The 17,200-nt window shown below is 40.1% G+C and overlaps 1 protein-coding gene across 1 annotated transcript in view; it reads right to left on the bottom strand.

Annotated features, from left to right (window-relative positions):
* The window catches only part of ELP2 (elongator acetyltransferase complex subunit 2), a 105,945-nt gene that overhangs the window by 12,473 nt on the left and 76,272 nt on the right, over positions 1-17,200 (bottom strand). Inside the window, exons 14-16 of the mRNA XM_072152804.1 lie at positions 15,791-15,860; positions 6,410-6,502; positions 661-718 (exon numbers count right to left, since the gene is read on the bottom strand). Of these exons, the coding sequence (XP_072008905.1) occupies positions 661-718; positions 6,410-6,502; positions 15,791-15,860 (221 nt within the window). The remainder of the gene's footprint in view (positions 1-660; positions 719-6,409; positions 6,503-15,790; positions 15,861-17,200) is intronic.

The raw sequence follows: 17,200 nt of genomic DNA on the forward strand, positions 1-17,200 counted from the left end.
CACTGTGTCTCTATTCACACATAGAAGCATTGTGCTCTCTGGCGGCCTGCAGAATATTAGCACCTGCCCCTGGATGATGCAAACGATATACCTCTCCTCTTGTCCTCTTATAAACATTATTAAGAGGACGTGACATTGGACTACAGGAGGACTGTTCAAACTAAGGGAACCTCCTCCTGTATTACTGTCCCAGGCTTACAGTATATAACCACGGTGACATTGATTAAGTGTAGTTTGCATTACCACACTGGAACCTCATGGTGTATGTAGACGCACACGAGTCTTGGTTATTTTAATATAAGAACAAATAAAAGTTACCTTTTAAAGTGATACACTCACAACTTTTCCCTCTTCCCCAAAACCCCTCCTTCATATATACTGCATGTAGCCAACACTTTACAAAGCAAAGTTTTGTGTTTAAACCCTTAAAATTTTGTAAGTAATTGCCAGTGTATAGGGTCATGGACGCAACTGCAACTTTTTTTGCAGACATTGAAAATTTTAATTCCAGGTTACAAATCAGTCAAAAATCCTTTTGGAGCTCAACTGATAACATTGCAACCTATTACAGTCATGTTATGGACATTAATACAGTGTCATATATAGTGTCATTTTTTACATCAATGCATTATGTACAATATCACAACAAGGAAGACTTACAACTTTTGAACCTCAGGCCAAAGCGTGTTCTGGAGCAAGTGATCTTCTGTCGGGGGCTCTGTTAAGTAAACATTTTATTTACTTGCTGTATTTTGGGCACCAAATTACAATTATTTAGATTACACCTTAGATGGTATATGTGAACTGTTGTGCAAATGTAAACATACATACCCTGAAAGAATTTCTGAAATTAAAAAAAAAAATATATTTTTTACCGTTAATTCTGTTTCCATTGCTCCGCCACAATGGCCTCACCTGGAGGATTACCCCTTGACCTCCATAGGAACGGGAAGCAGAGAGGTTTAATAATGCCCCACATCCACACTCCAGTGACTACCAAATTACCACACTGCCATATGGATGCAACCGGATTTATTTAAGCATGTTTTAGATCACATACAATTTAAACTCGGACAAAGTAGTGCTGTTTTTTATTTCCCAGATCGCTTTTAGCTTACGATAGTTGGAGGAGCAACACTGGGTTCATAGTGGCCAAAGTCCCTGAAGCAGAGTTCCTGCTATGTTTGCTGCCCATCCATAGGGTTTCCCCTAGGCGTAGGAGGTTTTTGTCCATTCTGTATTACTATTGCACCACTCTACTGGATGCATGTAGTCATTTGTCCCAACAGCTGCAAGGCCTCCCTTACTATGCAGGAACATTTCCTCTAATTATAGAGAGTTTCCTCGTTCTAGAATTCTTAATCTCTTCTCCTCTGGTAGGAATGACATCTGGAGAAAGGAGTTTAGGGATGTGCCTAGAAAAATGACTTCTGTGATGGGAAGAAGATTTCCCACAATTTATAAACCACCCGAGGGTATGTAGTTTCTGAAGGGTTAAGTCTCTGTGATCTTTGAGCTCCTGGGCAGATCTACTTACTATTAGGTCTCCAGCTTTTTGCAATATAGTGTCCAGCTCTAGACCAAACATCATATCGCCGACAAATGGTATGTTGCACAACTTGGATTTTGATCTAAATTGCAGCTCCATTGCCATGACCATAAGGCTTATCTTGCACTATTAGAGAAGGCCCCTTCTTTTGTGCTAAAAACTAACTCCTTCTGCAGAGGCTTCTGCTATGAAGGCTGTTTAACATAGGAATTGTTTCTATGAGTAGATCTCTAGGTGTACCATCTTTAACCCCTTAATGACCGCCCTATCGGCTTTTTACGGCGGTCATTAAGGGTACTTCTTCTGACGCGACGCCTTTCTACGTCAGAAGAAGTTTTCGGTACACCGGGTTATTATAGTGCCGGTGTCGGGCTGTGATATCACAGCCCAGACCCGGCACTAACACCCGGGATTGGAAAAACTCCGATCCTGGGTGTTTAACCCCTTACGTGCAAGTTTGTCCCCTGTGGATCGGACCCCCCCGGTGTGCTTACCGGGGGATCCGATCCCTCCTGCCTCAGCCCCGGGTCCCGACGAGTGAGCTGTCGGCTCCTCTCTCCTCTCCTGGCAGGACCCGGCTGTGTGTAACTGAGCATGCTCAGCATGCTCAGTTACTTACAGTATACACTGCAATACATGTGTATTGCAGTGTAAAGGCTTGAATAAGCGATCGGATGATCGCTTATTCAAGCCAAGAAGTAGAAAGTGTAAAAAAAAAGTTTTAAAAAAAAATTAAATCTTTTTATAATATAATTAAATAAATAAAATAAAAGTCCCATAATCTCCCCAGTATCACATAAAATGCAAATAAAGTAAATAAAACACAAAAACACATACATATTTGGTATCACCGCGTCCGTATTAATCTGTACAATAAATCTAAATCAATATTGAACCCGCTCGGTGAACTACGTAAAAAAAAAACTCGAAAAACTTCCCATAATATACAATTTTCCATCAAACACCATCACAAAAAATGTTCTAAAAAGTGATCAAAAAAAGTTACGTTCCCTAATATGATACGACTGAAAAGAACAACTGTTTTCGCAAAAAATAAGCCCTCAACCAGATCTGACAACAGAAAAATACATAAGTTATGGCCCTGAAAAGTTGTCAATAGTAAAAACAATGCGATTTTCTCCAATATTGGTTTTGCTCAGGAAAATTGAGCAAAAATAAGAAAAAATATATAAATGAGGTAACACCGCAATCGTAGTGAACCAGAAAATAAAGATAAAATATTATTTTTACGTTACGGTGAGCGGGGGGAAAAAATGCTAACAATCCAAAATAAAAATTGATGATTTTGTTTGTGTCCCCCTTGAAATAGTTAATAAAATCTCATGAATAAGCTTTAGACTCCCAAAATAAATTATCTATACATTGTATCTCATCCCGTACATAATGAGCCCTCATATGTTCGCATTACCAAAAAGAAAAAAAATGTATAGGTCACACAATGTGACAATACAAATCTGCTGTGAATGGCGCCTCCATTCATTCTATACTCGGCCGTGCGCCCGTACAGCAGTCACCACCACATATGGGGTATCAGTAAACTCGGGAGGAATTGGGCATCAAGCGTTGCAGTGCGTTTCATCATTTCATTTATTCTGAAAATGTCAGTTTTGGCCTAAATGAATGTATTTTCCAAAAAAAATTCTATAGTTTCTAAATCGCAGGTCCATATTTTTTAACCCATGTGAAACACTTAAAGGGTTAATGGACTTAATAGAAGTTGTTTTACATATGTTGAGGGGTGAAGTTTCTATAGTGGGGTAATTTATGGGGTTTTACTATTATTAAGGCCTCTCAAAGTCACCTGAAAGCTGAGTTTTCCCTCAAAATGTGAGTTTTGGCAATTTTCATGAAAATAAGAAAAATCGCACCTAAAGTTCTGCGCCTCATAACATCCTAGAAAAATGACTGGAAGCATAAAATATCATCCCAACATAAAGCAGATATTCTGTAAATGTTAATTATCAAACTTTTTGGGTAGTTTTACATCTTGTCTGGAAACCAGAACATTTCAAACTTGGAAAATGAAGAATTTTTACAAACTTTTGCCAAATTTTCACTTTTTTTCAGAACGAAACGCAAAACGTATCACTTAAATTGTATAACTAACATGAAGTACAATGTGTCACGAGAAAACATTCTCAAAATCACCCGGATATGTTAAAGCGTTCCAAAGTTATAACCAATTATCGTGAGACATGTCAGATTTGAAAAATCGAGTCTGGTCATTGAGCTGAAAACTAGTGTCGGTGATAAGGGGTTAATACGATTTTCTGGCTGTGATAGCCAGTAGAAGAGTGTGCAAATAATTGAGGTGGTGGCTATCTAAACTTTTAGATTTAGGGTTGCTGACTCCCAAGTTTTCTTCAGTAAGGCATCCGATTACCTACCAGGGCATCCTTTTGCTGGATGGCGTCTTCAAAGGGTAGGTCAGTTTTTCTCGCCACGTTGGTGACTTTTACATCTACTTTGGGCACTGTGTTCCAGTTTAGTTTCTTTGTAATCAAACCTTTGATTTTTTTAATTCTTTGGAGACAATGATTCTCTTTTGCTGCTCCCTCCATTAGTCAAGAATTATTTCCTTTAAAGGAACCAGTCATCAGGAGCCCTTTTTCTAGCATCCCCATGTCCACATAGAGAATAGTGTACACATTGCCAAAGAGTTTTTATAGTAAAACTGTTCACTGGTACTTTTCTATACGTAACGAACGTTTGGAAGGCGCTGGACGCCTTCCAAGCACTTGTTACATATAGAAAAGTACCAGTGAACAATTTACCCCAGGAGCTGTTCTTCCAATTTGGAGAAGGAACTTCCCTGATAGTGTGGCTGCAGGAGGACGTTAATAAAGACACATGTGCTACCCAGAGTTGTGCCTGCCCACACTAAACTGTCAGGTTAGTAGTTCTAAATACTACACCCCTGTCAAACTATTTACCGAGGATACTTCCATTTCTTTCAGATTATTATAGTAAAACTGGCTTATACCGAAACAAAGATAAGTTCGATTAAAGTTGAACTTTTTATATGCAGAGCTGTGCCCCAAGTCCCCTGGGAGTGGCCAGTGATGAGTGCCCCCCCCCCCCCACTGCTCTGTCATGCATCAATTTCAAATTCAGAAAACTCCCATGTTCCCTATACCTCCTCCCCTGATGCTACTGCCCTCAGGACATCATACATGTCTGCCCCACTCGTTCCTGGCCATATCAAGAGGACTAGAGACACAGCTCTGCATACAGAAATGTAAACTTTCATCTAACTTTTCTTCATCTCTCATCTTTTTTTCGGAAAAAGCCAGTTTTACTGTGGATATATGTGCGCATATCATCCCTTAATAAAGTTCTTTCCTCCCTCAAGAGAAGGTCTACACATATTTGGCAAACAGGTTTTTGTGTCTGCAGACGTCAGTTTGGCATAGCACATGTTACATTTTCGAGAAACTCTTTTCTTTCCTTTCCTTTGTTTTTAAAGCCCTCTTTCAATTTCTCCTTTTTTTTTTTCTCCTTGGGTTCCTACCAAAGGAGAGGAGAAGGGCTAATCAATGCTAAATCGAGGGATAATTTTTTGGGGAATAAATGTGCTATACAAAAGGGGACCCCCACAAGCCCAGAAACCACTTACAGTCATAGGCTGGGGGTCTAGTATAAAAAAGGTCCATATTGACCTCTGAAGAACCGGAGTACAGAATTATAGCTTCAGCAGATCTTGCAAGGTAACAAATAATGAAAGCCGAGTCAACAATACACAGACCCTTAAGAGATTAAAGGTACCTAATCTCAGAAGCACAGAGGATCCTGATAACACAGTCGGAGACCTCACTGGCAGCGTGATATACCTGCAGGTTTTAATCTCCCCGTTCCGCAACGCTGTTTCCGGCTGCACTCCTTGTAGCCGCATCACTTCAGGAGCGCCGCGCCCCCTGCTCCCAGAAGTCTCGACGAGGTGGGCAAGGTGGCGGGCGCCAACAGAGCTAGCCATTGGAGCCTTTGGAGCATGCTGGAGTCTTTGGACTCGGAGGAGCCGCAGATGGTCCCCAGGAAAGGTACCAGGAAGGGGGAGGCTGATCGATGTCCTGGACAGATAGGTTTGAGGTCCACAGCCCCACACCTAACCAAGGTGCCCCCCACCCACTACCTTTACCTGGAGAAGGAGAGCAGGAGAGGACTCTCCGCTTCTTGCCATGGGTAGGGACAGTAGTAAACTGCAGTGTGGATGTGAGGGAGGTCTCTTCTTCCTGTCCTTACAGAGGTTAAGGGGTCATCTTCCTGGTGGGGGCCGTCACGAGGACGCCATGGAAAGTAGTAATATAAATTAAAACTGTAGATCCCATTTTTCCTTTTGTAATGCATTTAGCAATACAATTCCATTTTTTTGACACCACAAAAACAGTAGTGATTATAAAATTCAGGTGATATCAGAGTAAGTTCCGGTCCTCATCAAACCCAGCCATGCATGTGTATGAGGGAGTCGGGAAAGGTAGTTATGTATATGGGGTCAACTATTTCATTGTGCCCTAAAAGGAGCTGATAACTAGACTGCCTACCCAGATGCAAGGGAAGGGGTGGTCTTATCCATCAAGCCCTATAAGCAACTGATGATAGAACTGCACAACTATGTATGAGGTCTCTTAGTCTTCTATCATACCCTATAGGTTGCTGATGACTAGACAGAATACCCAGGTACGAGGAATTATAATCTTCCACCATAAGAAGCGGATGACTGAACTGCACAATTATTCCATGAATGCAGCCTGTGTCAATATAGACAACACATGCATTGTTTAAAAGACCATCCTAAAGTTAGAAATTTACATATACTGAAGAATCTAGTAATTATTAGCTGACCTGTAAGGACATGAGCCTGGAAATATGACTGAGGATACTGATCAGAAGCACTGTTGAAGGTCTCTTCTTGAACAGACTGCAAATTTGAATCCCCTTTAAAAAAAAAAGAATATGTATTTTCAGTGATCAATTGCAAATCATGTTATAGTAAAAAAAAAAAAAAATACATCATAAGTTCTATATATTATCTAGAACAAGAGGTAAAATTTAACATAAGCTAAAAGTAAGCCATTTCTATTTAATCACGAAAGTATACACTGAATCCCTTCAAATTCAATGAAATGCCTTTTGGGATTCTATGAACACTAACAATTGGCAAGATGCCTAAACATTTGTATGCCATAAGAAATCCCACATAGCTGTGATGTCTCTATCACCGTTACAGGCACCAGGTTACATTGCAGAATATAATAAATAGTAGAAAATATGCAAAATTAAAAAGAACATTTTATTGCACACCAATTTGTGAAGTTAAGCCAAATGTTCTTAATTCATTTCTCATGTGTTCCCAAAATATTAGTACTGATATCCTCATGATTAGTATGTATGCACGTGGAACATCATGACAGAAAAGATGAAGGCAAGACCAAGTTAATAGGATACCCACAAGGCAAGATATCAGCATATAAAGATTCTGAGGCACACGGGCATACAGTCTTAAAAGGAAATTAAAATATCCAAAGCCTCCTTCACGTCATCACAGGCAAAGGGGGTCTGTGGAGGATACTGGAATCATACTTTGGATAGGTATTGGTCATTCTTTTGGGATCCCTATGGGATAGATTGATCCTGTATCCTACAGGAAAGATTTAAGTTCCGTTTTTACCCCTCTTATTTTATCAACCTTGTATTTTTGCATTATATGTATTTCTCTAACTTGTCATCCTTTTTGTATGATAACCTCTTTTAGTTTGTAAGCACTGTCCTTTTTTATATTAAAACTTCAATATAAAAAGAGTTTTCTTGTGTTCTAATGATTCCATAGCTTAGAAGACGCCTAAATTAATTCATTTATTATTAAGTGTAATATTGTACTGTATTTGGGCATAGTCTATGCTAGGTGTCTTATCAGTCTATTTATGATGAATGGTGGCAGCTAATCTTCATTTAGGTACTGGAGGGCAGAGAGCAGTCAGAGGATGATCCAGTATGACCTGACAGGCCTCCTTCCTGAACCTGAAGTCTGTGATCCAGACAGTTATGTACACTCTTAGGAAAGTGGAATGAATTTGATTTTTTTTTCTTTAAGGGCCATTAGGGTGGTTGAACGCTTGGGTTCTGATCTCTCATACAATGTACAGCTATACAATTGCATTGTGATGTAATGCTAGTATTCTGGCAGACTGTTATGGCCATTGCACAATGAGCTGAATGACAGCCAAGGGAACTGGGAGCTTCTCGAGGCTCCAATCTGTGAGGGCAACAAATTGCCTCCTGTTGACATTATGAGGGATATAACTCTGGTAAAGATGGTAAGTTCCAAAAATACCAATATCTGTGGCACCAAAACACATGAATGGCAGTTGTTTGCGGTATATTTAAACAGAAGATACTCGCCCTGTATGGAGCCCCCACCATTCAGGCTTAAAGCGGTTGGTTACATAACCTTATGTTCAGAGACTGTTTTAGACAACATGGGACCCTGGGCGAAATCAAAAGTGGAGTCCTAAATTCTAGAATATTTTGATAAATGATATACTATATATGGTTGCATAGGGTGAAAAATTACATTTCCATGTAGTTTATTATTACGGTTCAAAGTAGATCAATCATCAGTAATTTTTAATCCTAATTTTTTTTGGTTCTTCTTGGTATAAAAGTTACTTGTATCTCTCTAGTAAATGACATGTAACCGATAAAAATTAAACCTGTTACCTACAACTCCCCCCCCACCTCCCAAAGCCCCAAACAGTACCTGGTTCATTACTTTTAAATTGTTCAAATGCTGTTTTTATGTCTCGAAAACATTCATGCATTCTTCTAAAAACACTTCCATTCATGCCCAAAAAGTCAAGGAAGCAGGGAGATAAAAAAATCAGTTAATCTACCCCACCTCCTCATTGCTCTTTGGACAGTTAACACTGACCCCCTAGGGTCTATATCACTTCGTTTGGCGATTTTGAACTTGCCCTGGCCCTGCACGTCACTGGACTGCAGCCCCACTGTGCATACGCACATCAGTGCACTGCAGGAGTGAATATGTGTGAGGTAGCTGGTCATGGGAGCGCACAAGTAGTGATTTCTGCACTAGGGGGCAAGGTTAACTGTCTAAATGACCTCGAGCAGGTGGGGCAGCTTGTATGCATAATGAAGCTTCCTTGACTCCAAGATGTCTGAGAGAAGAACTATTCTAGTTGCCCATGGCAACCAATCAGTGCTCAGCTTTTATTTAATAAACTTCTGTGGGAAAATCAAAGCTGAGCTCGGATTTGTTGCCATGGATAACTAGAACGATTCTACTATATAAAAACAGCATTTGAACAATTATAAAGTGTTGAACAAGGTACTGTTTGGTTTTTATAATAGAGGTAACAATTTCCCTTTAAGATTCCAAAGAGCTGCAGAAATTCTTAAAGATCTTGGTACGGTGGGTCGTGCAAAATGATGGTCTTCCAATGTCTGCTATAAACCTATTGAAGCCTTACACTACTATCCCTTATGTACATATTCCATGAGGATCCAACTATCTATCTAGATAGATATGAAATACATACATTGGCTGGTCATGTCAGGTGGTGATCCAGGAGGGGCACAATATGAGCGCACTGTGCCTTCCCCGACTGAAGTGGAGGACAAGAGCAATCCAATGCTGTAGTTGGACATATACTTTTCTCATGTGGATTTTAGCTGCAGCCTCATTGCATGTCCTTTTCCAGTTTGAAGAGTTAGGCCCCTTCCACACTAGTGTTTTTGACGCGCAGAACTTGCATTGCACTCTGTCCCATTGTTTCCAATGGGCCTTTCCTCATTTGCGTTTTTTTTACCGTGCGTGCGTTTGTTTTGACGTGCGTCAAAATTGCAGAATGCTCTACTGCAATGCATTTTAAAAGGATGGGTTGCTAGGTGACAAGAATAAGAGTATTTTGACTGCTCGAGATCGAGCATTTAATTAAAAAAACACAGTGAAGAACAGTGAAGAATAGAATAAAAACAGTGAACACAGGATCATTTAAGTGAAAAACACAGTGAAAAACACAGTGAAGAATAGATTACAGATGTTCGGCACATCTGCTTACTTGTCGGGAGATACACGCGGAATGGTGCGAACAAAATAGCACATCTGCAATGTGTTCTTCACATGCTATTTTGTTTGCACCGTTCCGCGCGTATCTCCCGACAAGTAAGCAGATGTGCCGAACATCTGCAATCTATTTTTCACTGTGTCTTTCACTTGAATGATCCTGTGTTCACTGTTTTTATTCTATTCTTCACATTTGCTAACTTGTCGGGAGATAATATACACGCGGAACAGTGAAGAATAGATTGCAGATGTTTGCATATATCTGCTAACTTATCAGAAGACATTCTTTTTCAATTAAATAACACATTTTATTCCCGAACCATGGTCCCTTTGAAAAATGCTCGAGTCTCCCATTGACTTTAAAAACGCGTGTGAAAAACGCAAAAACGCTAAATGACTCCAAGGAAGAATGGAACAAAAACACAGCCAAAAACGCAATGCACCCTGACGTGAAATGTAACGCTAGTGTGGAAGGGGCCTTAGTGCCACTAACGTATTTATAGCAGGGGGCCCTGGGCAAATGCCCACCATGCCCTTGATTAACGTTCGCCCTGCTTATGGTTTTTTGTAATGTGTGTATGTGTATCTATTGAAGTACTGCACTTTCTTGATATGTAAAATGAAGCCTCTTGTCTTTTACCTCATCAGCCAGACATTCCTATCCTTGAAATGTCAGCAGATAAAGGGTCAAGAGATCTCTATCTGTCACATGACCCTCTATCTGCGAACATTTTATGGTCAGGAATGTCTGGCCGATAGGGTAAAAGACAAGAGGCTGTGCTTTCCATATCAAGAAAGCAGTGCAGTAATTTACCTAATTTCCTGCCAACCCCCACCACACTAACAAACACAATACAAAAAAACTAAGTAAAAGTGGTCAAAGGAAATTCTAAAATCAAATTCAAGCATGATAAACCAGGGGCACTTACTGAAAGATGTGACCATGACTTTAGAAGAAAAGAGATCCTGGATAACAAATATAAGAAGATTACCAAACTTTAAAAATTATTCTAATGAGCAAGAAGGGTTCTAAGGTGTGTTATCAGAGCCCCATCCATGCTGCAGATTCACATGCTGTTACACTGTTTCCCCCTGCCTGCTGCAATTTAACAAAATGGGGGGGGGGGGGAGTGAACTCATAAATATGTTAGGAACCGCCAAGTTCCAAAAGTTCTGAACTATCAATTTATAAAAACGATTATTCCAGTGGTGAACCCCGTAACAGAAAATAGCATTAAAACACAACTTTTCAAATTATAAAAATAAAAATAGAAAATTTAGCAAAAGATTGCACCGTCCCCGAAATGACAGCAATGGAAAATTGCTCAGAACACAGAAAATGACACCTTACACAGGTCCATATGTCAAAATGTTATCAGTATCAGAATATGGTGAAACAAAGAATTTTTTTCTTTTGTACAAAAGCTTATCAATTTTTTAAAATGTATTAAAACATAATAAAACCTACATAACAGTCTCCCTGTGAATATATTGACTTGATGCATAAAGGGGAGGTATCATTTGAAGTGTACAGTGAAAGCCGTAAATAGAGCTCCCACAAGAAAAAGGCACAAGTGCGTTTTTTCAGGAGATATTCAGGTATCGCTTCTCAGTAAACTGCATGGAACATTAAATACAGTCACTAAGAAATACAATTTATAAAGTAAATAAGGTAAACAAAGTTATGTATTTTAACTTCTCACTGACCGCTGAATTAAGAAGTCGGCGGGCGCAGGTCTGGAGTCTGTAGCAACGTCTCTGCAGTTTTCCACTGCTCCCCAGTTGGTTGCAGGAGCAGGTCCAGATTTCTGGGTCTCAGAGACACAAGGAGACCCTAGGGCAATGGTGGCGAACCTTTTAGCGGCCGAGTGCCCAAACTGCAACCCAAACTCCCCTTATTTATCGAGAGGTGCCAACCAAAAATTAAAGCAGTAAGTTATTGCTCCCTGTTCTTCAACAACTTCAAATCAGATTGGCCTCCTGAGGACAGCAACATAGTAAAAAGATGGACAATTTGCATCATTTCCCGTGTCCCTCTGTACACAGAGAATTGTGGGGCCAGCAAGAGGTCCTCCAAAGATAATTCGGCCCCGTCTACTCATTCTCCCTCTTCCTACAGTTCTAAGTAGAGAAGTAAGTATCAAAATATGTCTGAAAGCAGCATCTTTTAAGTGGCTTGGAACTGCAGGAAGATTCTTTGAGTCCTGTCTGGTGTCCTGGGGTGATGGCCCAAGTGCCCACAGAAAGGGCTCTAAATGCTGCCTCTGGCACCCGTGCCATAGGTTCGCCACTCCTGCCCTAGAGAGAGCGAGATGTGGTTTTTTACCGCTTCTCCCTTTTTTACTCCTCACAGCATTGTGCTACCAGAGGAACAGAGCTTGCTTGACCGCCGGGTCTGAAGGGGTTTACCAGAGCTGCTGGGTCTGATTATATCTGCCTACACAGCGGGTCATTTCCCCCTGTAACTGGGGCTCTTATAGATGCCTCAGTTGCAGGGGAAAACTTGTTAAAGAAAAAAAAACCTATGAAAATGTCCCCCAGGGGTCTTTTAATGATCTCATGGGGTACAAATAATGTAAAAACACACACAGCAAAAGAATTATTAAAAATATTTAGAAAATACATTTTCATTTCATATAATAAAAAAAAACCCTGCTAGACTTCAGTAAACATTGCCCCGTTTTCCCTAGACCAGTGGTGGCGAACCTATGGCACGGGTGCCAGAGGTGGCACTGAGAGCCCTCTCTGTGGGCACCCAAGCCATCGATCCAGCACATCTAGCTATTTTGGTTGCTTGTGACTGCAGGAAGAAGGAAAGCATGTGGAAGGGGACGGACACATTGGTGGGCTGCTGGCTTGTTCTCTCTTTCTGTACAGGGGGACCCTGGAGAGAAGCTAAAATTATAGTCCAAATTTGCCCTTCTTGGGTCAACTGCATTGTTATCCTCAAGAGGCCAATACAAGTGAAAGTTGTGGTAGAACATGTAGCAATAAATTACTACTTAAATTGCTTCGCTGGCACTATGCGAAAAATAAGTGGGTTTTCTAGTGTGGGCACTCAGTCTCTAAAAGGTTTGCCATCACTGCCCTAGACTATACATATTATACATCAAAATTCCCAAAACAAAATAGGGAATTCATTAATGTTCGTTTTTAGTTAATTAAATTAAATGAAAATTAAAAAAATATATACTCCGAAATCACAAAAAAAGTGTTTTTTTTCCACTTAAAATAAAGCTAATAATAAAGCTAAAAATGAAAAAAAAATCTTAAAACTTTTATTACAATTAACTAGGCCTATGTGTTCTGAAAAAAATAGCACAAAAATTTTTAAGGTGGCGCACTTACACACACAAAAAAAAAAAAAACTATGCTCCATAAACCGCCATGTACAAAAATTTGCTAAAATTCCCGGTCATTAAAAAGGACCTGTCACCCCTGAAAAATACCCCCAACCAAATATGTTCCCCCTTATCCTGTCCACAGCCCCTTTATATTTATTTAATTTTTTTTACAATTTGTGTGTGCAAACATAGTTTTAATCGATCCGTCCTCTTAACAAATAAGAGGTCGGATCGTCGTACAGGTCCCCTGGCAGTCGGCCGTGTTCATGAGGGGGCCAGCCGACACACCCCCTCCACGCCCCTGTCAGCCAGGGACATGTAAGAATCGGCGGCAGCAGCGCATGTATTGCTAACTAAAGTAAGCAGCTCCTAGTGCTAAAGCAAATGCAGCAGTGTTACAATGATACCGCTATCGGAAACCTCAGAAAAACGCTATCTAACACCACTGAGCTGTACAATAGAAACGCCGGACTGCTCTCAAAGCGGTCCTGTGTATTCATAAGTGGGTGGGATGAGAGGCGGTGACTGCCGCGCAATAGTCACCGCCGAGCTATGGAGTGAGCGGGGCGGTCCGGGGAAGAGGCAGTGCCTTGGACTGCCCCCTCATGAATACGCTGGACCGCTTTGAGAGTGGTACGGTGTTTCTATTGTACTCAGCAGCAGTGTTAAATAGCATTATCTGAGGTTTCCGATAACGCTATCATTGTAACACTGCTGTATTTGTTTTAGCACTAGGAGCTTCTTACTGAAACTGCCAAATTTCCGGGTGACAGGTCCTCTTTAACCCCTTCCCGACATGTGACGTAATAATACGTCACATGTCGGGTTCCGGTACATGGGGAGGTCGTACAGTCCTAAACACGATAACATTGTAAACGTCATCAAAATCCACAAAAAATGGCACCACCCACAGCTCCATACACCAAAGTATGAAAAAGTTATTAGCGTCAGAAGATGGCAAAATCCCCCCAAAAAATTTTGTACAGGAGGTTTTAATTTTTTAAAATGTATGAAAACATTATAAAACCAATACAAATTTGGTATCCCCGTAATCGTACTGACCCAAAGAATAAATTAGACATGTCATTTGGGGCGCACAGTGAAATCCGTAAAAAATCCAAGCCCACAAGAATACGGCACAAATGCGTTTTTTACCAATTTCAATGCATTTGGAATTTTTTTCCCGCTTCCCAGTACAAGAAAATGGAATATTAAATACCACCATTTTGAAGTGTAATTTGTTACGCATAAATAAGCAGTCACACAGCTCTGTACATGGAAAAATAAAAAAAAGTTACAGATTTTTGAATGTGGGGAGTGAAAAATGAAAACGCAAAAACAAAAAAGTCCATTGGCACAAAGCCGTTAATAATACATAGCTACAGTTAAGATTTTTATGGTATCTGTATGAAATTTTTTATTTTTTTAAATCTATCCATCTCTCTAATTATATATACACACACAACACACAGTATAATATAAATATATAATATATATATATATTTTTTTTCCCTAAAAGTGCGACGTTTCAGCCTTTCTCGAGCCCCAGATATGGGAGCTGAAACGTAGCACTTTTGGAATAAAAGAATTCCTTTTTCACAAGAACTTAGAGTGCCACCATTTTTTGATTTTTTATATGTGAAAGGATTTAACAAACCTAAAGGTTGAGCACCCGATTTTTTTCTTAACTGGTGCAGCTGAATTGATACATATATATATACACAACTGCCAGCTTCATTAAATAGTACCCGCCAAATGCCAGTGTCAACCTCTACAGTGAAGAGGAGACTCCAGGAAGCTGGCCTTCAGGGCAGAGTGGTAAAGAATAAGTCATATCCGAGACTGGCTAATAAAAGTAAAAGATTAATATGGGCAAAAGAACACAAACGTTGGACAGAGGAAGATTGGAGAAAAGTGTTATGCACAGACAAAATCTAAGGCTACATTCACACTATTGTATGGAGGACGCATATATAGGGCCGACGCATATATATAGGGCCGACGCATATATATAGGGCCGACGTACATACGGGCCGATATACGTCCTCCATAGACACAGCAATGGGCGCACGGCGCCCTACGGGAGCGGTACGGTGCTGCACGCGTGCGGCACCGTACCCAGGAAAAAAAAGGACCTGTCCCATCTTTTCCCGTAATACGGCGCCATGCGCCATGTATCTCTATGGAGAGGGGCGGGGGTGAGCTGCGCTCACCTCCTCCTCCTCTCCCCGTGAAGGAGAAAATTATTATTTCAAATTAAAATAAATATTTCAAACCTTGTCAATATCTGGACTTTATTATCTATTCATTATGCAACTCATTTGAAAAATAAAAGTATGAGCTTTCATGGAAAACAGAAAATTATATGGGTGACCCCAAACTTTTGAGTGGTACTGTATATACACACAGAATTACTCATGTATTACTATAAATGTTTTTTTTTTTACTAGAGTTAGAAAATGTACCTAAAGCTAAAAACAAACTACAAGAGTAATATACAGAATATTAACATTTGTATACTGTTGTATTACTGTTGAGGATGGAAAATTGCTTCCCATACACAAAATGATAATTAAATAAAGCTAATGACAAACCAAAAGGGAAAAAAACAATAATGCAAGCGCTAGCAAGAAATGATTATTACTACAATGGCTAATTACTACAGACTTCTCTTGCCATTCCGACTAATGTCATGAGGCAAAGAACACTATATCTACAATACAGGGATACATTGTCACAGAGACTTTTACAGTAAAACATGCCTTGTACCCTGGAGAATGAAAATATCAATCTTACCTTGAAAGACTGCTTTATTGGACAAACCTAAAGCAGGCACAGTGGCACCTTCGGGAAGATTGGAGTGGTCCTGCAACAGCACAAAGGAGTAAAATCAATATCGTACAAAACGCTGTTTTCACTTTGTAACAAATTGTGTTATTTCAGCACCAAATAATAAAAGAAAACGTGTGTCTAGCAATTCTTAAGAATACAGTAAGATAGTTTAACTTATTGTCATATAAATAGTATTTATATACATATCTACAGCTTAATTTGATATAAAAGACTTTAATGTCTCATTAATCTATAATCACTGGTGGCCTGATCATAGGACACACACTACTCCTGAGGGCACGGTCACACATGGTGCTAGCGGTGCCCTGGCTCTTTTCAATGAGACATAGGCGATCGGTAGACAGCATCCATCTTGCATGGTGCTGGTCACTGAAAACGCATATGCGATCGGCCGTGGCCTGTCCCTGGGCGCTAGCTATAGCGTTTGTAGACGGAATGCTATAGCCACTTGCAACCGCACCCCGAGAATGAAAGGGGAAGTGCGGCATTTCCTTTAAATTATTTCCACCACCAATGTATGCCTCCCACTAACAGTACATTTTATGTACACGCTCAGCTGAATCTTTCCACCATGTTCTCTGCACAGTATAGAAATGTATGACTCAGTCTAACAGCATATGTAAATGTATATGCTCAACATATGGACAGGGAACTATCCCACGGGTGACCCCAGGTGTATACAAAAGCACCAAGTAAACTTAGCCTTATTCATACTATAATTCTCACAAAGATTATCATCAGGGAAAGCTGTAATTTAACACCAAATCAGCAAGTAAAAGCATGAACTGAAGGGTATCTGCACTAGTTGCAGAATGGCTGCTGGATTTACCTGAAAAATAATGCTGCAGCCATTTGCAAGCATCAGATATCAATTGGATCCGCTATGTGTTTAAAGCCGAGATTTTGCTTTGGTCGGAGCTCAAACTGTGCAAAATGTTGATTTCCGCACCTTAAACCACAGAAATAAGAGGCATGTTTCTGCATATTTTTTTAATACAATGTGCATATTGGATGTCTGAGTTTCTGCCAATGTTGCGTATACACATGGAGGGGGGATTTATCAGAGTAGAATTGTTATGGTAACCCATGTCAACCAATCAGAGCTTAGCTTTAATTTTTCCACAGCTGTTTATAAATTTAAAGCTAAGCTCTGATTGGATGTGGGCACCTAGAACAGTTCTGCTCTCATACTTTTCTGATTAATCTCCCCAAAGAGTCCGCAGAACTGTGAATAAATCTCTGGATGGAAACTGGCTAGAATACATTCTCTTAACGGCATAAGTAAAATATATTTTGATAAGACAGCTAAGGTCACATCCGAGCTTGCGAATGCAAATGGATTCTGCAATGAAG

The sequence above is a fragment of the Engystomops pustulosus genome, chromosome 5 (genome assembly GCF_040894005.1).
Source record: "Engystomops pustulosus chromosome 5, aEngPut4.maternal, whole genome shotgun sequence".
NCBI lineage: Eukaryota > Metazoa > Chordata > Amphibia > Anura > Leptodactylidae > Engystomops > Engystomops pustulosus.